The 23,547-nt window shown below is 38.8% G+C and overlaps 1 protein-coding gene across 1 annotated transcript in view; it reads right to left on the bottom strand.

Moving 5' to 3' along the window:
* Window positions 1-271: 271 nt before the first annotated feature.
* Window positions 272-23,547, bottom strand: part of foxk2b (forkhead box K2b) — a 58,553-nt gene continuing 35,277 nt past the window's right edge. Inside the window, exons 2-9 of the mRNA XM_056452847.1 lie at window positions 19,586-19,777; window positions 11,874-12,018; window positions 9,441-9,587; window positions 7,108-7,301; window positions 5,661-5,869; window positions 2,664-2,882; window positions 2,263-2,475; window positions 272-1,946 (exon numbers count right to left, since the gene is read on the bottom strand). Of these exons, the coding sequence (XP_056308822.1) occupies window positions 1,756-1,946; window positions 2,263-2,475; window positions 2,664-2,882; window positions 5,661-5,869; window positions 7,108-7,301; window positions 9,441-9,587; window positions 11,874-12,018; window positions 19,586-19,777 (1,510 nt within the window). The 3' untranslated portion in view covers window positions 272-1,755. The remainder of the gene's footprint in view (window positions 1,947-2,262; window positions 2,476-2,663; window positions 2,883-5,660; window positions 5,870-7,107; window positions 7,302-9,440; window positions 9,588-11,873; window positions 12,019-19,585; window positions 19,778-23,547) is intronic.

Raw genomic sequence — 23,547 nt, 5'->3', positions numbered from 1 at the left:
TTAAGTGACGAGACCTTTGTCTAAGCAAAGTCAGACCTTACTGTCCTAATGAAATCATTATAAATCAAGACATGATCATATACTATTGTAGTAAAATAAGCGCCATCTAGAGGCCTTTGCTATCAAATGATCAACTAGAAGTCAAGTTATTAATTGTTATTCCTAAAACTTGGATAGACGACAAGACTTTTGTCAGGTTGTGTATGTATATATATGGAGCATACATACAAGACTGAAGTATGAATAAAAAGAAGACAAGAACATGAACAGCTTAAGGTTTTAAATTAATTTATAAAAAAAAGCATTGACCCACTGAAGCAGAACAAACATCAATCATATATTTTTTTTTTTGCTTTTGTTTGAAACATATATAATCAGTCAGACTCGCCGGCCTGACCCGAATCAAATCATTAAGCAGACAGAATCGGCCTACACCAATACAGCCTAAAAACAAAAAGGGGAACCAAACAGAGAGAAAACGAAAGAAACAAAACAAAAGTCAACAGAAGAACGGTCGAATCGAGTGCAGATCTGTGGTCCAATTCAAAAGCAGGTTCTCATTTCTTGTTTTATTTCTTTTTTTAACACGTTTAAATCGACGGCTCAGGTACGTTTGTTTGTCTAGTCTGTCACATGCAAGCTGAATGATGACAGCTCAAGTACACACGGAAATGACGAGTCCACTCGGGCATCTGTGCGGGGATGAAAACAATGTCAATGTGACAAAGCTCCGATTTAAAAAGAAAACAGAAAAGGAAGGAAATACTCCACTGATACACTTTGTTTTTTTTTTCTCCATCTTAGAAAAGAAATTACACTTAGTTTCACAAAACAGAAAAGAGACACAGTCCAGACGTCCCACGTCCTCTTCTGCTCCTATGCTGCTGCTTATTATATATATCCTTATTGTTATTACTTTTTAAAACGTCTCTATTAACCGAAACACGCCCTACGCTCCACATATGAATGACAAAATACTGCATATTATCCACTACGACTGCTGCAAACGGGATTGTGGGGGACGCTGTCAGGCTAGCTGCCGAAAGTTTAGGAATTTTTCGGAATATTTTGATCCCTTTGGCTGAAGACAGTCTCCAAGTACAGCCCTAGTATGCACTATTTATACAAAAAAAAAACAACAACAGAAAAAACGTATGTGTGGTTCATGGTGTGTAATTCCATTCCAGGACATCCTCTCCTGCGATTCGAACGCCACACTTTTGGAATGTTGGAACGCAGCCCAGTGTTCCGCTGGAGTTCTGGAATTCACATTCTAAATTGAGGGTTCTAGAATCTCTGCAGATGGGATGAACATCTGCGCGCATCGCATGTTCGCTAAACCTCCGGGATTACGTCCAGTTTTGGCTGTGAGATGCTAAATATTTCCCAGGAACGCAATCTGAGCCCTCTGATTGGAGAACATCTGTTGAAAGTCTTCATAAAATGCCCGGTTATGGACCAGATGGCAGTCGCTTTTGTATTTTTGGAGGCGCGAGTTCTTGATCAATCAGTCTTTTGAGTAATAAAACTGAAAAAAAAAAAGAGATTACGGTACTGACGGACGCTCTTCTATGTGTTTGGCTATCTTTTTTGTTTGTTGGTTGTTGTTGACATTAGGTTTTTTGCTTGGCTTCAGAGTGTGGTCCGGAGTGAAAGCCTTCAGGTTTTGGCACCGTGAGCTGGATGGAAGAGAAACCGTGATGAGAGAATGGGAAAGAGGAAAGGAGATAAACAGAGAAGAAGGGTGCTGTTGAACTAGTTGTGGTTGGCGGAGTCTGTGCCCGCCGCGCTTCCGTTGGGGTCTGAGCTGACTTTCTGCTCTTCGTCTTCAGTCTTCAATCGTTTGCTCTCTGGTGGATCACTGGCTTTTTCTCCGTTCTGTCTCTTTGTGGGGAGAGAGGCGGACGCAGAGGCGTGAGCGGCCAACAGGTGAAGCGGACTCGACACTGCGGTAAAAAAGAAAGAGACATTTTAGATGAGATTCGCAAATAATACTGAAATGATGCATAGAAAAATTTACACATCATTTATATGATAATAATTTGCCCTCAGAAATCAAATACCATAACTTTCCCTGCCCCCTCAAAACAACTTGCTTCGGAGCTATCAGTCCTTTAGTGTGGGACTATCAGACTTTTAGGGCGGGACTATCTAGACTTTAGGTCAAGGCTATGAGTCCTTTAGTGCGGATTCATCAGGTTTTAATGATGGGACTATCTGACCCTATCTAAATCTTTTTATCTTTTAAAAAACATGCGGTACCTGTGTTGGCCTGGCTCTGTATCGCTGTAGCGATGGGCACTACATGAGTGCCGTTCTGGGTGATGGTTTTGATTGGCAGTTGGTGCTGGCCCAATGGGGCTTGCTGCACTATAGTAACGGTTTGAAGGGGCGTGGCTGCAGCGCTGGTCTGGATCACCCTATTTGCTGTTCCTATGGAGCCGTGAGCGATGCCAGGAACCGCCTCTACCTTCACTAAAGAGAGACACAACACACATTTCTTACAGCATCTGAAGCAAACAGACATACAGCAACTGACTGGACAGAAATCGGATCTTTTTTTTCCTGCCGTTTTTTGTCTGTACTTGAATCAGATTCTTTATGCATGAAATAAAAATAAATAAAGAATTAAAGTAGCTTAACGTGTAAGCAGGTGCAGTTACCTTTGAGCTCGTCATAGTCTCCGTTCTCCCGCGGCTCTGTTTTTACGGTGCTGACGGCGACCGCAGGGATCTGATGCACCACATGCACAGTCTGCATGAGCGGCTGCGCAGACGTGGAGGAAGATACGGGAGCGGCCACTGCGTACGTCACCGGCTTCATGTTCTGAGTGAGTGGACGCTGAACCGCAATCAGCACCGGCTGTGTGGTGATGGGAGACGCTGACAAAACAAAACACACACACACACTCAGTAACAGTGTTAACTCAACTCATCCCAGCTGTAAGAGCAACAAATAATAACTTGACTTCTAGTTGATCAGTTGGAAAAGTGGTAGAAGGTGGATTTTTCTGATGAATCATCTGTTGAACTGCATCCCAATCATCACAAATACTGCAGAAGACCCACTGGAACCCACATGGACCCAAGATACTCACAGAAATCAGTCAAGTTTGGTCAAGAAAAATTATGGTTTGGGGTTACATTCAGTATGGGGACGTGCGAGAGATCTGCAGAGTGGATGGCTACATCAACAGTCTGAGGTATCAAGACATTTGTGCGGCCTATTACATTACAAACCACAGGAGAGGGCAAATTCTTCAGCAGGACAGTGCTCCTTCTCATACTTCAGCCTCCACATCAAAGCTACTGAAAGCAAAGAAGGTCAAGGTGCCCCAGGATTGACCAGCCCAGTCACCAGATGGGAACATTATTGAGCAAGATGAAGGAGGAGGCATTGACGATGAATCCAAAGACTATTGATGAACTCTGGGAGTCCTGCAAGAACGCTTTCTTAACCATTCCAGATGACTTTATTAATAAGTGATTTGAGTCATTGCAGAGATGTATGGATGCAGTCCTCCAAGCTCATGGGAGTCAGACGCAATATTCATTCTGTTTCCACCGCACCATGACTTTATATTCTATACTGGACATTATTTCTGTTGTGACGAGACCTTTGTCTAAGCAAAGTCAGACCTTACTGCCCTAATGAAATCATTATAAATCAAGGCATGATCATATTTTATTGTTGTAAAATAAGTGTAATCTAGAGGCCTTTTCCTTTCATATAAGCCACTTCTGATACCAAATGATCAACTAGAAGTCAAGTTATTATTTGTTGTTCCTAAAACTTGGATAGGCGACAAGACTTTTGTCAGGTAGTGTAGTACACAGATTCACACACAAACTAGGTGCATTCCAAATTGCATAATATATCCTTTATAATATAAAATGGTTTAGAATACTTCTAAAAACGAGTAAGTTCACTTTAAATACCTGGATGATGAACTTGTTCAATCAACAAAATAAGTGTGCAATATTGAACACTTTATGCACTCACTTTGCTCACATCCTGGAAGGGGAGGAGCTAGTGATCAAGAAAAGGAGCTAATGGGCGCTAAAGTTGGATTTCTTTCTTTTAAATTGTGAAAGCAAAACTTTCCCACTTAAGCATTTATGCACTCTCCTAATGGTGAATGTAGTTGTACTCATGATAGGTACTATTTGGTTGTTTATTTCACTAATTTGGCAACCGTTAAACGTTGCCTTTGAATTTTGGTATAATAAAAAAAGTTAGTGTTTAATTTAGGATGGCTATATAATCATACTACACGGTAGAGTGTATAAGTGTGTCATTTAGGATGCAACTACTGACAAATTGAGAAGGGTCTTGATGCAGACCGGGTGCAGTTGCATGCTGAGCTGCATGCAATGTTTTTTTTTTTTTTTTATACATTTTTTATTTTTTTTATTTTTGATTACCACGAGGCGGGAATCAAACTCGGGTCGCCGTGAGCACCGGAGTGCATGTGTCGACGCACTAACCACTACACCACTGGCGCCGACTGCATGCAATGTTTTTAATGTGCACACCTAACCCTACCGCTCACAGTGACGTCACTAGCTCCATTGAGCGCATTGTATCTGAGATTGCATGCCTGAAATATGAAGTCTCAGCTTGCAAATACAAGTCAGCATTCAGATACTATTGGAGTTATCAGGATTCATAATATAAATACACTACCTGACAAAAGACTTGTCCCCTATCCAAGTTTTAGAAGCAACAAATAATAACTTGACTTCTAGTTGATCATTTGGTATCAGAAGTGGCTTTTTTGAAAGACAAAGGCCTCTAGATTACGCTTATTTTACCAAAATAAAATATGATCATACCTTGATTTTTAATGATTTCATTAGAACAGTAAAGTCTAACTTTGCTCAGAAAAAGGTCTCCTCACTTAACAGAAATAATGTCCAGTATAGAATATAAAGTCATGGTGCAGTGGAGAAATAATGAATATTGTGTATGACTCCCATGAGCTTGGAGGACTCCATCCATACATCTCTGCAATGACTAAAATCCTCCATCTTACCCCAGACATGCTCAATAATGTCCATGTCTGTTGATTAGGCTGGCCAATCCTGGAGCACCTTGACCTTCTTTGCTTTCAGGAACTTTGATGTGGAGGCTGAAGTAAGAGAAGGAGCGCTATCCTGCTGAAGAATTTGCCCTCTCCTGTGGTTTGTAATGTAATGGACAGCACAAATGTCTTGATACCTCAGGCTGTTGATGTTGCCATCCACTCTGCAGATCTCTCACACACCTCCATACTGAATGTAACCCTAAACCAGATTTTTCCTTCACCAAACTCGACTGATTTCAGTGAGAATCTTGGGTTCATGTGGGTTCCAGTAGGTCTTCTGCAGTATTTGTGATGATTGGGATGCAGTTCAACAGATCATTCATCAGAAAAATCTACCTTCTGCCACTTTTCCAAATATATATATAAGTTATTATTTGTTGCTCTTACAACTGAGATCCATGACACGACTTTTGTCAGGTAGTGTGTGTATATATATATACACACATAACCGTGCCAACAAACAAAGCGGTTAAAGTAAATATTAATTACATTGAGAATTCATTAGAGAATGCGTTACATTTCTGTAAATGAACTGTAAATGTTAAAACCATATATGGTTTTATAATATAATTACCTGTGGTGTTCTGGGTAAAGCGGGTCTCCTGAATTACTGCTAGTTTGGGTTGGACGGCAGCAACAGCAACAGCAGCAGGGGGTGGGACAGAGACAGGCTCTGTGTCCATGGGAACCGGAGAGCCTTCACGTGATAGGCTGTCAGGAGTCTGAACGCCGCTGGAGTGGGCGGAGAGAACGCCCGAGTGATTGGGCGATGCTGGCGCGCTCCTGTCAACAAAACAACATCCACACAATGAGCACTTTTACACTTTTTATTTGCTAACTTTAATGATGACAGAGGGAAAGGCCTTCAATTAAAGGGATAGTTCACTCAAAAATGAAATTTACTCCTCCATTTGTTCTAATCCTGTTTGAGTTTCTTTTTTCTGTTGAACACAAAGGAAAATAAACTGGAAAATACTGGAGAAGAAAACTTCCAATGTATTTTTTGGTCCTACTATGGATGCCAATGGCTGTTTTTTTAATTCACAGGTGCACACCCAAGTCCAATAGTGCTAATGTGAAAGCACCTTAAAATAAAACACAAAAAAGACTTCACTAAACATTGACCACTTGATCAAATCTTGTCTTAAAAACCTGTTAAACAAACAACCCAATCTGTGGCTCAAAACCCAAAACAGAAAAGTATAATCATTTAATTTTTGTGTGAACTACTGAAAACAAAAAACAAAAATCTGAAATGATCTTTAGTAAATATTTCAAGTAAGTTTACTTTAAAAAAAGCCTTCTACAATGATCAATCAAGACAATGATTACTTGATCAAATCTTATCTTAAAAGATTGTGAAAAGAAAATGTTGCGATGTGTGGCTCGAAACCCAAAATCTGATCTGAAATCAGATTGTTTTGTGTCCTGTTTAAGCATTGCTGTAAACAGTTAAAGTCTGAATTATTAGCCCTCTTGAATTATTAGCCCCTCTGTTTATTTTCTTCCCCAATTTCTGTTTAACGGAGAGAAGATTGTTTCACACTATTTCTAAACATAATAGTTTTAATAACTGATTCCTAATAACTGATTTATTTTATCTTTGCCATGATGACAGCACAGAAAATTGGACAAGATAATATTCAAGACACTTCTATACAGCTTAAAGAGACATTTAAAGGCTTAACTAGGTTAATTAGGTAAGTTAGGGTAATTAGGGAAGTCATTGTTTAATTGTAGTTTGTTCTATAGACAATAAAAAAAATGCTTAAGGAGGCTAATAATATTGATCTTAAAATGTTTATTTTTAAAATTAATAACTGATTTTATTCTAGCTGAAATAAAACAAATAAGACTTTCTCCAAAAGAAAAACAATTTCAGGAAATACTGTGAAAATTTCCTTGCTCTGTTAAACATAATTTGGGAAATATTTAAAAAAGAAGGAGGGCAAATAATTCTGACTCCAACTGTATATTTATGACACTTTCTGGAAGAAGTGTAAATGGTGTGTGTCCCTGACCGGGATGACAGGGGTCCCAGCGGGGTCCTGAAGCAGGGGACGCCCCGCGGCCTGCGTTTCCTGAAGGCCTGCTCCACCAGTTTGCCCTCAGACGACGGGTCGATCCTCCAGAACGAACCTTTGCCCGGCTCCTCCTGAGAGCGTGGCACTTTGATGAAGTAGCGGTTCAAGGACAGATTATGACGAATAGAGTTCTGAAAACACATACGCATATACAAGACATGACTTTAACGGCCTGTCCAGGTGGGGTGTAATCTTCAACTATAGCTAAAACAATGGCCGTTAAAATAATGCTGGTATGAACCAAGAAAATTACAATATTTAAAATAAAATAAAAAAGACGAAAGTATGAGGGAAAAAAAACATCAAAAATGTAAATAAAGAGGAACTGTTGCAAATAAATGTATTTTTGTTTTCAGGAATGTTGTCTAACATTACTAAATTAAATAAATGAACAAGTTAAAATCCTAAAATTATAAACTAAAACTGAAATAAAAGTGAATAAAGAGAATCATTGAATAAAAAGAAAAAATTAACACCAAAAACTGATTAAAAGTAAAAGTACAATTTTAAATAATGCTTTGGAATCTACCTGAAATAAATACAGAAATTATTAAATGGAAAAAATGAACAAATAGCAATAACACAAAAAAAGACAAAATTATTATGAACATGAGTGAAATGCATTAATAAATGTTAGTTCAAATGCTGTCTTCATAATTCACATTTAATTTGATAAATTCAAAATAGTTATAACATTAAATATTTAGGTTTTTTTAATATATACTCACTGGCCACTTTATTAGGTACACCTAATCAGAATTGCCTTAATCCTTTTTAGCATAGTTTCAAAAAGGTACTGGAAATATTCCAGAGATTTTGGTCCATATTGACATGATAGCATCACGCAGTTGCTGCAGATTTGTCGACTGCACATCCATGATGCCAATCTTTCGTTCCACCTCATCCCAAAGATGCTCTATTGGATTGAGCTCTGGTGACTGTGGAGGCCATTTGAGTACAGTGAACTAATTGTCATGTTCAAGAAAGCAGTCCGAGATGATTCGCGCTTTATGACGTGGCGTGTTAGCCTGCTGGAAGTAGCCATCAAAAGATGGGTACACTGTGGTCATAAAGGGATGGACATGGCCAGCAACTGTACTAGGGTAGGCTGTGGTGTTGACACAATGCTCTATTGGTACTAACGAACCCAAAGTGTGCCAAGAAATTATCCCCCACACCATTACACCACCATCACCAGCCTGAAACGTTCATACAAGGCAGGATGGATCCATGCTTTCATGTTGTTGAGGCCAAATTCTGACCCTGCCATCAAACTCATCAGACCAGGCAACGTTTTTCCAATCTTCTATTGTCCAGTTTTGGTGAGCCTTTGTGAATTGTAGCCTCAATTTCCTGTTCTTAGCTGACAGGAGTGGCACCCGGTGTGGTCTTCTGCTGCTGTAGCCTTCTGCTGAGTTAATGTTGCCTTTCTATCAGCTGGAACCAGTCTGGCCATTCTCTTTTGACCTCTGGCATCAACAAAGTATTTGCGCCCACAGAACTGCCACTCACTGGATATTTCCTCTTTTTCTGACCTTTTTTCTGTAAACCCTAGAGATGGTTGTGTGTGAAAATCCCAATAGATCAGCAGTTTCTGAAATACTCAGACCAGCCCGTCTGGCACCAACAACCACACCATGTTCAAAGTCACTTAAATCACCTTTCTTCCCCTTTCTGATGCTCAGTATGAATTGCAGCAGTACGACTTGACCATATCTACATGCCTAAATGCATAGAGTTGCCGCCAGTTGGACAGGTGTACCTAATAAAGTGGCCAGTGAGTGTACATTGAAAACACACGCACGCACGCACACACACACACAGAGATAGCTCCTTGTTTAACTGACTTATGTAACAAGCTTTTTATGGACAATTTTGCTCAATCCACTTAAACTTGAATATTTTTTTATGTTATTTTGTTTTAATTAGGTACAAGAATATCATTATACAGTTAAAATGTACAATATATAGGAAGAAACTAAAAAAATAATTAACCACTAGTGCAGTCAGTAGCAGTGGTCTTATTTTTGTATTGTCATAACTGATGTGTGTTTAGAATTGAGAAGTGAAAAATAACAGCATTTTAAAACTACTAAAGTTTATGATGTCGTAACTACTTAATTGTAACAAACTTTAATTCACACATCCATATGCATGATTTAAAGTGACTAAATACTGAATGCAATGTTAATTATTTAGGCTGTTCAATCTTCTGCGTGTAAATGATCAATGTAAATACATATAAAAGCATGAGAGTGTGTGTTTCTGACCTGCCAGCCCTTGTCTGCTGTCCTGTAATAAGGGTAGTTCTTGGTGATGTGTGTGTAGATGCCATTTAGTGTTAGCTGCTTGTCCGGTGCCATCGTGATGGCCTGAACGATCAGCTGAGCGTACGAATACGGCGGTTTAGAGTCGTCCTGCACACAAACACACAACAGATAAGGATCATGCAGATTCACTCATAGCAGACCATCAGTTTTATTCAGCTGCATTAAAAAGTACGAACAATTCAGATTCAATGATTACAGAACTGCATTTGCTTAAACAAAATAAAAATAAAAACTTTCATATTCTGAAATATTATTAGCATTCACGCTAACATTTGAGTGTGTACTTAAACACCGCTGATTAAACACCGTGTTCCCGTGCCTAATAAAAATGACTGTGATTGGCTGTAAAGGTCAATAGTTCCCGCTGTTCACCAGTTGCAAACACAAAAGCACAGTCACATATATCATCAGCAGATCGCTCTTACATCAGCTTATAGACTGATAAGCTGATCTACGCAACATTAAAACAATCTAGTGTTCTTCTATATGTGTTTGCAACTAGTGAAGAGTAATAAAGAGTGGTAAACAGACTGGTACCAAAGTCAATTCTTTTGACAACCCTACTTTGTATATATTATATTATGGTTGTAAACTGGAGGTGTGGGTTTTGTGGGAACATATGCTTTATCTGACAGACAGGTCACTTTTGAGTTTAAACTGTCAGTTCCCCAATACACCGTTAGTGCATGTAATTAATCTGAAAAGGTGAAAGTGTTCATTTTTGTGGTAAGTTTCGACTGCAACATGCCATCACAGAGATATAATTCATTCTCATCGCAAACCGTAACTTGCGTCATCTGGTCGGTGCAAAAATGAACACCGTAGTCTCCATAGACTCTTCTGACATTTTCAGTTTTTCACTATGCTGACACAAAGGCATTTGTAGCTCCGCCCTCTTTTGAAAAGAGCACAATCTTATCTGAATTTAAAGCGACAGTCACCAAAACTCCACAATTCAGATCAAAGCCTAAAAGGGTCAGTTTCAAAGAGTTATAAAACATTATCTGTGTGGCATCCTCAGCTGAAACTTCACACACACACACTCTAGAGACATAACAGGCTTATTTTACATCTTGTAGAAAGGGGCATAATAGGTCACCTTTAAATAATATTTTTAAATAATAGCTTCTTTAAATGCAACACTCATGAGCAATAAAAGACTTGTTTGAAACACACAAACAAATAAATCCTGTTTATTTTACTACATGTACTACATGAGTGGTACATACATACATACATACATACATACATACTTCCCTACTTAATTATCTACCTTACTTACCTACCTACCTACCTACCTACCTACCTACATACCTACCTAATTACTTACCTACCTGCTTAACAACTTACCTACCTACTTACCCAATTACTTACTTACTTACCTATGTACCTACATACATACTTCCCTACCTACCTACTTAATTATCTACCTTCTTATCCACCTACTTGCTTACCTACCTACATACATACCAACCTAATTACTTACCTGCTTAACAACTTACCTACCTACTTACCCAATTACTTACTTACCTACCTACATACCTACCGACCTACTTATCCACCTACCTAATTACTTACCTAATCACTTACCTACCTGCTTAGCAACTTACCTACATACTTACCCAACTACTTACTTACCTACCTACTTAGTTACCTACCTACATACATACTTACCTACATACCTACCTACCTACTTAACAACTTACCTACCTACTTACCAACTTAACCAACTACTTACCTACCTACTTGCCTACATATATACTTACCTACCTACATAGCTACCTAATTACTTACCTACCTACTTAGTTACCTACCTACATACATACTTACCTACCTACCTACATACCTACCTACCTACCTGCTTAACAACTTACCTACCTACTTGCCTACATACATACATACATACCTACCTACCTACATACATACATACCTACTTAGCTACCTAATTACTTACCTACCTACTTACCTACCTAATTACCTGCGTACCTGCTTAACAATTTACCTAGCTACTTACGCACCTACCTATTTACCTTTTTACTTATCCATCTACTTACCTACCTACCTACTTAGCTACCCATCTACCTACTTACTTACCTACTTATTTATCCATTTACTTACCTACTTTTGTTTTAATGTCATATCAGCAGAATTAGTTATATTCATGGCAACACTTACAGTAAATAATTGCTGTATCTTTTATAATGTGTAAGTCTGTGTGTTTGTACTACCTGATCATGTCTATTTTCATAATGAAGTGGACAAATGGATTTTTTCTTTGCCAATTCTCATTATTTACATTCTGCTACATCCAGCTGTAGGGCTTCTATAGCGGTAGTGTAGAAATGTGTTGTTGGTTTCCTGCATGCTTTTCACCTTTGGACTGTCTCCTTCTGATGTTTCTTTGTCATTTTCAGACTGTGAGTTGTCGTTCATGAGCTGCAGGTCCGGCACGATTCTGCCCAGCCGATATCCTGACGATCCTGCTCCACGAGGACTGGACGGACACGAGTTAGCAGCGCTGAACACGGAGAAAACACACAGAGAAACAGGAATCAGCAGCAGAAATAGACAGGAAAAAAAACTCAATCTCAATTACATCATTCAGAGCAGAAGTGGCCCATGAAAGACGCAGCTGTGCTCGCAATTCAACATGGGAAATTACGAGTGTTTCTCCAATACACACAGCAAAAAAAAAAAAAAAATCCTAAATATCTACAGCTGAAGTCATTATTATTCGCCCTCCTGTTTTTTCTTGTCAAATATTTCCCAAATGATGTTTAATGGAGCAAGGAATGTTTCACAGTATTTCAGATAATATTTTTTCTTCAGGAGAAAGTCTTACTTGTTTTATTTCTGCAAGAATAATGTTATTAAAACCATTGTAAGGTCAATATCATTAGCCCACTTTTGCATTATATTGTTTTTATTGTCTACAGAACAAACCACTGTTATACAATGACTTGCCTAATTACTAGGGATGCTCCGATCAAGATTTTTACAGCCGATACAGAGTACCGATTCCTTGTCATGGTGATCGGCTGATACCAAATCCCGATTCTGATGCTTCAAGCTTTATAATGCATAAAGCACGTTTTCCCTCCAAGTATGATACGGAAGTGGAGCTTTCTCTTTACTTAAGAGAATAAATGAAGCATGCTGCATATAATACCTTAAACACGTCTCTTACAACCATTTAGTGTAGACATGTAATTGTCAGGCGCAGAAACAATGCAAATAATGGAAGAAGAATTCAACATGTCTTAATGAAGAAAGGGTTTGGAGCGTTATTTGATGCGTGAGAAGTTAAAATGCACACCTTAATGCATTACGTCTTTACTAAAAGGAAATCGGCCCAGTGTTTCCTCTAGGATTATTTCCAGCTGTGGCGGCAGGCCTTTTTACACAGCTCTACTAACTACCTGTGGCGTTATTTCAATGACAAAAGGCGTGAGCGCAGTATTACGAGTCGAGATCGCATTCATCTAATAGCCTACAGCATGCAAATCTCTTTGCTTGCGCGCCGATTTCCTCTGCTCGTGCACAAAGCTTCTAGCGCCCTCAAATACGCGCTGCTCAAACGCAGTACAGTGTTGCCAGATTGGGTGGTTTTGAATTTATTTTTTTGCGGGTAAAAAGTGACATAGGCATGTAGTGAAAATTTGGGCGGTTTTACAACGGCATGCCCGCCAGTCCCGGTCTGCCCTCATAAACCTGTTTTGATTTCCCAAAGTGATGCCATAGCCCCCGTTCTTCACATACATATACTTAGAACAGTGTATAAACGCTTGTGATCTCGACAGCTTTTGGGCTGGAAACAGTCAGCATCATCTGGCAACACTGAGCGCAGATCTTCTTGTGCGCTCTCAAATAAACGCTGCTGAAGTGTGATTTAGTGCGTTTATGTAACGAGTATGTCTCCAACATTATTTAAATTTGCTAGGAATATTTATTAATGTCTCCAATAGACCTACAGAGTGGTATTAATGCGTCCTGAAGTAAAGTGAAACAGCTTTACGTCGTGTTAGCTGGCCTCACGCATCATGCACCTGTCAGTCAGCCAGTCAGCACGTAACCTTAAAGGGTTAAACAAATGACACACAGCACTACTACGGTCGGTTACAGAAAAGTTCACGCGGTTATAATACCCTTTAATACGTTTTGGTACAATTATCACCTGCTATTAAAAAAATTTAATGTTTTGAATGAGAAGCTGTAATGTAGCCGTGGCGGGATGAATTTTGACGTGGCGTCCCACCATGAAAGAATGAATGTAGCGGAAACCATAAGGCCAATAAACTACTGTTTACTGCAATAACTAGGCCTATATTAGAAAAAGTTATATTAATAAATAAGTTCAAAAATATTTATTTCATTGATTTTCCAGCCATGTTTTAGTGAACTTGCGATTAGGCATTGGACTGTTTTCAAGGTATACCGCGGTTTGGAAAAGTCAAGGTTTTAAAAGCGCCAACATTTTTTGCAGCACTGTTCCTAAGGTGCGTGTACGATTTTTTATTTACTTTTTTGTTTTTGGGGACAACCGTATCTTCAGCAAAAAAAAAATGTTCAAAGATGCCATTTTAAATTGTAAAAACAATCTGTGTTTTTGAAACTAATGAAGACAGCACAAGTCAATTATTCATTTGAATTATTTAGCCTGACATGTTTACTGCTTCAAAATATTAGAAATCTCTCAAAAAATGTAATATATTGTGTTCAAAAGGGAAAAAAGTTTTTGTTTTTGTTACACAGACATTTAAAAAGAATATATTTTAGAGCAGTAATCACAATACCGTGAAACCGTGATATTTTTATCCAAGGTTATCATACCGTCAGAATCTTATACCCATTCCTAGTTGCAATACTATCAAAATCACAGAACTTTCAGTTCTTGTATGTAAAAAGGTCTAAACACATGCAAGGCCATTAAAATACTTGCTCAGCTCAAACTCTTGGAAGCAGCTCTATGATCGCAGCTAGATGAGAGAGCCGGGATTTTCTTTACAGCACTATTCATTTAACCTAACAAATATAAAGCTTAGAACATCACCGTGCCTCTCGCGATCTGTTCTCTTGCTCATTCACTTCCATCGCCATGATTTCCGGGGTATTTTATTTAATTCCCAGGTGCAACGGCGCCACTATTTAATATTTAATTAAATATGTACATATCTGGTTAATGTTTAAGACTTTACATAACCCGACTTCGCCACTAAATCAGTTTGTGAATATTAGAACGACTGCTCACCGATCTACTAGAGGAGGTGAAAGAGGGGATTGTATTATTCCTCTCAAAAAAAGTCAATTTAGTCAGTCAGTATTTTCAGCGAAAGCTGCTAGAGAATGGAACTCCAACCCACCAACAATTAGATCACTTACTCTTCGTTCTTTTCAGCCTCATGTTAAAAATTGATTAGTTACAAATCAGCATTGTCAGCATTAGTACTGTATTCTTGACACTTTTTGTCCTCTTCTGCTGCCATCAGTCTGTTTTTGTTTTTTACTTTTTAATTGTATTTTATATATGAAAGTGTATTTTATGTTATTATTCTGTGCTTCTATTTTAGGTGTGACTTTTTAACATTCTGTTTCTACACATGAAAAATAGCCATTCTTGGCTAATTCTGGCACATTTTACAGTAATGTTTATTAATGTGCATTGACCCTGTAAACAAATAAACTAAACTATGAACGGAATCGTGGAGCTTCCGGGAGAGGTCATAAGGGCTGGATAAGACGCTCGATATCGGCAAACACCCTGCTCACGTCACAGCCAGCAGATCAAAACACTGGACATTCACAATGGTGACCAAAGAGATCACCACTCACGTGAGTCGTGCCAATACATTGTATAAACTATTTTAGCTGCTGTGGCGTAAGCATGGTGATAACTCACGCCCACATGCATCATTTATCTTTGCACGTGTTGCAGTACTGCTGATTAGCAAAAGTGTGTCTTGCTGTTTGTAAACTCGTGAGCTAAGCCTTTCGATCAGTTCATGAGATCGGCTAGATTGGCGAGTACCGATCAAGTCATGAAATGTGATTATCGGCCGATACCGATCTCTGGCCGATGGATCAAAGCATCCCTATTAATTACCTACTCATCATTTTGATTATATTGTATTGATCATAAACTCAGTTCACTACCATGCGCATACGCTTCACCACTTCTATTTGTACAGACTTTGGTTGCTTTAAATATCCACTGTTAATTATGTGTTTTGTTAAGAAATAATTTCTCTTTAGGTTAGGTTACTTTATTTATACCCGAAGGTAGATTTGGTTTGCAGTCAAGAGTCCTCATCTCACAACAGTGCCACACAAAGGAACTCGCACAGTAACAACAACAAGTAAACATTAGGACATAAAACATAAAAACACTTATAAAAGTATAAATTAAAAATCACTTCAAGTGTCCACCCCCCCCCCCCCCCAAGATAAATGTTTAAAACGATCTAAAATATACAGGTCACCGAGATACCTCTGCTTTAGTCTATGCCTTATTTAAATATCTAATGGCTGCTGGTATGAAACTATTTTTGTATTGTTTCGTTCTACAGCTTAATACTAGAAACCTGCGACCAGAAGGAAGGAGCTGAAATTCTGAGTGTAGGGGATGAGCAGTGTCACTTAAAATTGAATTTGTGATTCTCTTTAGCTGCTTGGTGTACACAGCCTCTAGATTAGCTAGTGACACCCCAGTTAGCTTACTGGACCACTTAACTATTTGATTTAGTGAGTTTTTATTCTTGACAGAGAGATTCCCAAACCATGACACCAAAGCAAAGGATAGAATGGATTCAAGAAAAGCATGATAAAATAAAATCATCACGTGTTTGTCAATAAGGAAATGACTTAGCTTTCTCAAACTAAATAATCGCTGGTGCCCCTTTTTACAGACTGCTGCACAATTCTCAAAGGAAAGTTTAGAGTCAATAATTGTGCCAAGATATTTGTATGATTGCACACTTTCCACAGGCTGATTTTTAATGGAAGTGCTCACCTGTGTGTTAGCAGCCTTCCTAAAATCAATGATCATATCTTTATGATTTACCTGGTCAAATTGTATCTCTTATGTTACAATTTTGAGCCAGTTGTAACATGTGGGGGCTCGTCTTATTGAGAGGCATGAAGACTGGTAATCAGTAAGGAGAATCAGGTGTTGAGCAGTTCGCTCATTTGGCTTCAGACAGGTAAAGTTTGTCTCATAATAGTTTTTGTAATCGGTGCACAGGCCCTTTTGGAATTTCTCTGTTGCTTCTTCTCTAGAATGAATTGCATTTTTGAGGGTCTAAACATGCTCAAACTCAGGCCTACAGTGGCAATAATTTACGTTTGTTATAGGTTCCGGAAGTGGGTGTGGCAAAATGGCTCAAAAGCACACCTATGCACTTATGAAAATTGGCACACACATCCAACATTCCAATACCTACAAAATAAGTCTCTTTGAGTGAAATCTCAAACCCCACAGAAAGTCAGATATTTTTAACTTCCTGCGCCGAAAAAGTGCTGTTTTTGCCATTTCCAGGCGTTGTATTTTACCAATTTCCTTCTAGGGATTTTATCAGATCAATCCCAAAATTGGGTATAGTCATCTAAAGGCCTTAGCGAGTTTAAATTGTGAAGATTTAGAGTTTTTGTCGAAGGACGTGTCTGTGACGAACTGACAAAGTTCAGTGTAACTCCAGGGAGTAGAAAGTACTTATAACTCAGCCACACAATGTCAGATCTACATGAAAATTCGCAGGTTTGATGAGATTCCTCTCCTTAAGACATCTACATGCCAATATGGAGTCACAGCGCCACCTGCTGACAGAAGGAAGTTTGGCAATAATCTGAGATTTTCTCAGGTTTTATTAATATTTATCAGCTTTAATTATTATTGTTCACTGTTCTCTGTCATCCTAAGGCCACTGGGTGTGGCGGTGAGCCTGGGAGCGAGGTACCTTTCATCGCTGCTTGCAGCTTTAATAGTTTTTTATATTTAGTGTTTTCCTGGGTTAAGTGTACAGCCGTGGTTGCTTTTCTGGACCAACAGAACTATTAGCTGCTTAAAGAGGCTTGACTCTTGGGAAAACACAGAAGAATTAGGTAAGTTTAGTTAGTGGGAAATGTGGGACAGTTAGGTGGATATTTAATTAGGAGCCGATTGCTTATGTTTGAAGTTTAGAATTAAGTTGTAAATATACAGTGCATCCAGAGAGTATTGATAGCGCTTTACTTTTCCACATTTTTCATGTTACAGCCTTATTCCAAAATGGATCCAATTCATTTGTTTGCTCTAAAATTCTTGTAGAATTAAAAATTCTTAAAATTCTACACACAATACCCCGTAATGACAATGTGAAAAAAAGATGTATTGAAATTGTTGCAAATTTATTACAAATAAAAAAAAAACTGAAAAATCACATGTCCATCAGTATTCACAGGCTTTGCTCAATACTTTGTTGATGCACCTTTGGCAGCAATTACAGCCTCAAGTCTATTTGAATATGATGCCACAAGCTTGGCACACCTGTCTTTGGGAATTTTTGCCCATTCCTCTTTGCAGTACCTCTCAAGCTCTATCAGGTTGGATGGGAAGTGAAGGTGTACAGCCATTTTCAGATCTCTCCAGAGATGTTCAATCGGATTTAAGTCTGGGCTCTGGCTGGGCCACTTAAGGACATTCACCAAGTTGTTGTGAAGCCACTCCATTGATATTTTGGCGTTGTGCTTTGGGTCATTGTCCTGCTGGAAGATGAACCGTCGCCCCAGTCTGAGGTCAAGAGCACTTTGAAGCAGGTTTTCATTCAGGATGTCTCTGTACATCGCTGCATTCATCTTTCCCTCTATCCTGACTAGTCTTTTAGTTCTTGCTGCTGAAAAACATCCCCACAGCATGATGCTGCCACCACCATGCTTCACTGTAGGGATGGTATTAGCCTGGTGATGAGCGCTGCCTGGTTTTCTCCAAACGTAACGCCTGGCATTCACTCCAAAGAGTTCAGTTTGAGTCTCATCAGACCAGAGAATTTTGTTTCTTATGGTCTGAGAGTCCTTCAGATACCTTTTAGCAAATTCCAGGTGGGGAGTGGCTTCAGTCTGACCACTCTACCATACAGGCCTGATTGGTGGATTGCTGCACAGATGGTTGTCCTTCTGTAAGGTTCTCCTCTCTCCACAGAAGAACACTGGAGCTCAGACAGAGTGACCAGAGTTATTGATCACCTCCCTGATTAAGGCCCTTCTCCCCCGATCACTCAGCTTAGATGGCCGGCCAGCTCTAGGAAGAGTCCTTGTGGTTTTAAACATCTTCCACTTACGGATGATGGAGGCCACTGTGCTCATTGGAACTTTTAGAGCAGCAGAAATTATATTATAGGAATGAAATTATATTTTTGTAACCTTCCCAATCCTGTCTCAGAGGTTTACAGACAATTCCTTTGTCTTCATGCTTGGTTTGTGCTTTGACATGCACCGTCAACCCTGCGACCTTATATAGACAGGTGTATGTTTTTTCAAATCATGTCCAATCAACTGAATTTACCACAGGTGAACTCCAATTAAGCTGCTGAAACATCTCAAGAATGATCAGTGGAAACAGAATGTACCTGAGCTCAATTTAGAACTTCACACTAAAGGCTGTGAATACTTCTGTACAGGTGATTTTTCAGCTTTTTTATTTTTGATAAACTTGCAACAATTTCAAAAACCTTTTTTTTCACATTGTCATTATGGGGGATTGTGTGTAGAATGTCGAGGAAATAAATTCCACATAAAAAGTGTGGAAAAAGTGAAGCGCTATGAATACTTTCTGGATACACTATATATATTAGTAGCTAGTGTATTTGGGTAAGTTTATTCTAATCATTTTAGGATGACTTCGTTAGTTCTCCATTGAAGGAAAATTTTATTTTGTGTTCAACATGACCGTTTCAACATACTCATCGTGGTGTGGAATAAAGCAACATTCTCCCACAAACATATGTGTTGGAGAGAGTTTATCTGTCTGTCTAACTTTGGGAAGAGAGACACCGGAGAGAGGACAGAACAGCAGGGTTTCCTTATGGTGAAATGGCGATAGAAATGGCGTTGTTTACCTGATGGTGCCGGTGGGCGAGGGCAGAGGACTCATAAGGTGAGCGATGTTATCAGGAATGTTGATGGTTAAAGGTGAGATCTGAGGCTGAACTGCTTTGACTGGAGACTCGGGCTCTCTTTTCTCTCGCTTGACACTTGCCAGCGCTGTAAATGTGATCTTGATGTTCGTACTGGGGAACCGAAACGTGCACCTGACAAACAGAGAGAGAGAAGAAGACATTATTAAAAAGGCATTTGACATCTGAAGTGAACATTTATTTGTGTCATACTGTTTTTAACCCTTTGTGTATTGTTCAAATTGACTGCCATTTTGTTATGTTTGGGGCTGTTTTTACCCCTTTGAGTTCCATTATAGTCACTTTTTTTATTGCAAAGCCATGACACCATATAATCATGCATTCTTGATTTGTTGGTGTTTTTCCTTGTTGGGAAGAGGTACCATTTGTCATTTCTACTGTTGATTATCAGTTGGCAGCATTGACCTATTTGATAGGCCTGTGCAAACAAGTTTCTGCCATTTTAATAGAGTTCTATGGAGTAAAACAGTAGAGTATATTGTGTGTATTAATAGCAAGTGCGCAAACGTTTTTCCCTCAAACACACACACGATACTCTATATATAAGCCAGAAACTAGGCTTGTTTTTGCATTGCAACTGATGATCACCAATAAAAAAAAATTATTTGACCTCTTCTCAACAGGAAAGACCAGCAACAATCAAGAATGCATGATTAAATGGTGTCATGGCTCTGCGATCAAATATGTCATTTTAATGGAAGTCAATGAGGGGAAAACAGCCACCAACATGACGAAAGGGTAGTGAATTTCCCCAATGCATTTTGATTTTTTAAATTTTCAAAGCATTATCCCAAAATATGTGTCAAAATAAATATTGTCACCAAAAATCATTCCATTTGCTGACACCCAGAGAACGTTATGGCCAAATTAAGACTCCATCCCTTTAAACTGGTTCTAGATCATAAAGCAAGCAACTACATGAGTCCAAAAACAAAATCAGCAGACCTAAGTCCGATATAGTTTCTTTGACTGATATTGGAAATACTTCCGATATCAATATCAGATTGGGATTAAATAACCAACTCGCTAAAGATATGTGAACGTTTCATATTACTTGCACATGCGTATTCTGAATATTTGTGAAAGACACTTGTCAGATGTTATTGTAGAAAGCAGGTGTGAGCTGTGTGCTCTTCATTTCTGTCTGATTCAAGCAGCTTATGCTGCTAATAGGTGCTCTGACTGGACTGTTTACACAGTACAAAAGCATGCGCTTGTAGGGGCGTGACGTGGAGCCAATCCTCGAATCACAGCACATTATGTAGTTGACCAATCAGAGCCTCTTGAGGGCGGGCCTTTCAGAGGAACAAGGAAATATGACAGTCGTTTTCAAGTTAGCTGAGTAGCTGTATATAATCAAAGTAAGATATATGAAAAAGTAACGTGATTTTCTACAAATGAAGCATGAGCACACATTGCTTTGCATCTTATAAACACAACCAAACCTTGGATGTGGAACTGTGGACCACCGGCTTAACAATTTATATTAATTTATATACATTTTATGCAAGTACTCTGCTCTACTTTAGTGACTGAAAATATACTAATACACTTAAACTCTCCAAAATAAAAGTATGTAAAAGTTGGACAATTTATAATTAATCAATTAAATTAAATAAATAATAAAAAATTTTATTATTAAATTACAAAATAAATGACAAGCTACTCTGCTTTTGCATGATTTTACATTAAATATGGCAATCACTGAATTGCTAAATCCTATAGACCGTTTCAATGTGGTCATGTCAGAACATTTCCAGCTTGATATCAAACTATTTCAGAACTGTAACAAGCAGCAATTCAATCAAAATGTTATGTTAAAACAGCTGTCATAACATTATTTATCAATATGTGGCTCATGTTTTGGATTATCAGAAGCTATATAAATTAAAAATGTAAAACAGGAAATACGTTGGGACCATTGTTTGTTTACATCCCTCAAAATGGTCTATATGGGCTGATTAATACATACAATATCAATTCTGACAATGACAACTAAATGATGGATCTGAAAAACAAACAACAACAAAAATGTCTAACTGGGTGTATTTCATTTAGTTAGTTTTCATATCAAAACACTCTTTTAGCACTGAAAACGCTAAATAAATACTTTTTTTAAAACAAAAACTAGCAAAACTGCAGGTGTGTTCCCAAAAGAGCACAGTTTAGGATGTTTATCTGATCAGTGTAATCGGTGTAACTTTACTGCATGTAAACAGGCGTTTTCCTCTGACTGTGGTAATAAAGCTCAGGAGTATCAGCAGATCTCCGAGCGATGCTAAAATTAACCAGACCTAATATTTAACACTAACAGCCCCAGGAGTAAACAAGTCTCCTCATCCAGCAAAACATGACAGAACGCAGCTCACATCGATGATACCTGTGATTTAAACACACATTGCTAATCATGACGCAACGCTGACTAATAGAGTACAGTAAATGAATATACAACAACACTGATGTCAGCTTTGTGATAATATGCAATGAATATTGAACTGGTGCAACACTTCATTTTTATTTTAAGGTACAATTCTCAGTATTAACAATGATTAACTATGATTTTTGCTTCAATAAAAATACTAATTTGCTGCTTATTAATAGTTATTAATGTAATAGTTGGGTTTAAGGCAGAATTAGAGATGAAGAATAAGTTCAATAATAATAAACAGCCAATCTTTTATTAATAGGCGAGTAATAAGCCACTAGTTAGTCATTAGAATTGGGAGTTAAAATAAAGTTACCAGAGCCAGTTTATTTCTAAAAATTAATTATATTTAATTACTTTAATATAAGTAATTTATTTAATGCAGTGCCATTGTTGTATCGAAATCTGACTCCCCCTCGCATGCACACACGTCACACCGCGCCTGCAGCTGTCACAGCGGTTTATCAGAAACCTTTTATTAGGATAGGATAGTGGAGGACAGACAGGAAAGTATTGGGAGCAGAGAGAGGGGAAGAGTCGGCATAGGACTTCAAGCCAGGAATTGAACTTGGGTCACCGTGAGCACCATGGTGCTATCTGTTGGCGCACTTAACCACTAGGCTATTGGCACAGACTATCAGAAACCTTTTATCGATCATTTCTTCCGTAATTGACAGCAACAACAAACACAGAAGCCTTGTCACATTAACCAGCAGCTAGGCTTGGGCGGTATCCAAATTTTGATACCGTCAAAGCTCCTACTTATTTTACCTCTGTATACGGTATTACCGTGCATAAGAAAAAAAATTACGATGTAAGGCTCAGACAGCATCACCAAACTGTTGGCTTGTGCCTAAACCATTCAGAAACTGAATACTGTATTTACGACCTTAGGTTCGCGGTCACCTGTTTGTCTTGTTCGGATTAGAGATTTGCGCCGGACCCTCTCTTTCATTCACACCAAGCCAGCGATGCACAGCATCACGCTCTCTCTCATTTACACACACACCACCAAGCCAGCGACGCACAGTATCACGCTCTCTCACACACACACACACACACACACACACACACACACGCACACACACACACACACACACACACACACACACACACACACACACACACACACACACACACACACACACACACACACACACACACACACAGACAGAGACACACACAGACAGAGACACACAGAACCAAACAAGTGACACACAGCATCACGGTCTCTCTCATTCACACACATACACAGCATCCACGCGGATGCGCATGCTCGCTCGCCCAGAGGCGATATTGTTAGACCGGATGCTCCTGTTTAAATTACACCAGAGTTACCGACCGCTCTCGCTCTTAATTCAGGAATTTATTTCCGCACTGCAAGAAATCTGGTTGGGTCCCGCGGCTCCTGCGGCACAGCTGCGGGAATGCAGACCTCTAGTTTGCATTTACCACGTCT

Source organism: Danio aesculapii, chromosome 3 (genome assembly GCF_903798145.1).
Source record: "Danio aesculapii chromosome 3, fDanAes4.1, whole genome shotgun sequence".
NCBI classification, from domain to species: Eukaryota; Metazoa; Chordata; class Actinopteri; order Cypriniformes; family Danionidae; genus Danio; species Danio aesculapii.
This window is presented reverse-complemented; position numbering and strand designations above follow the sequence as displayed.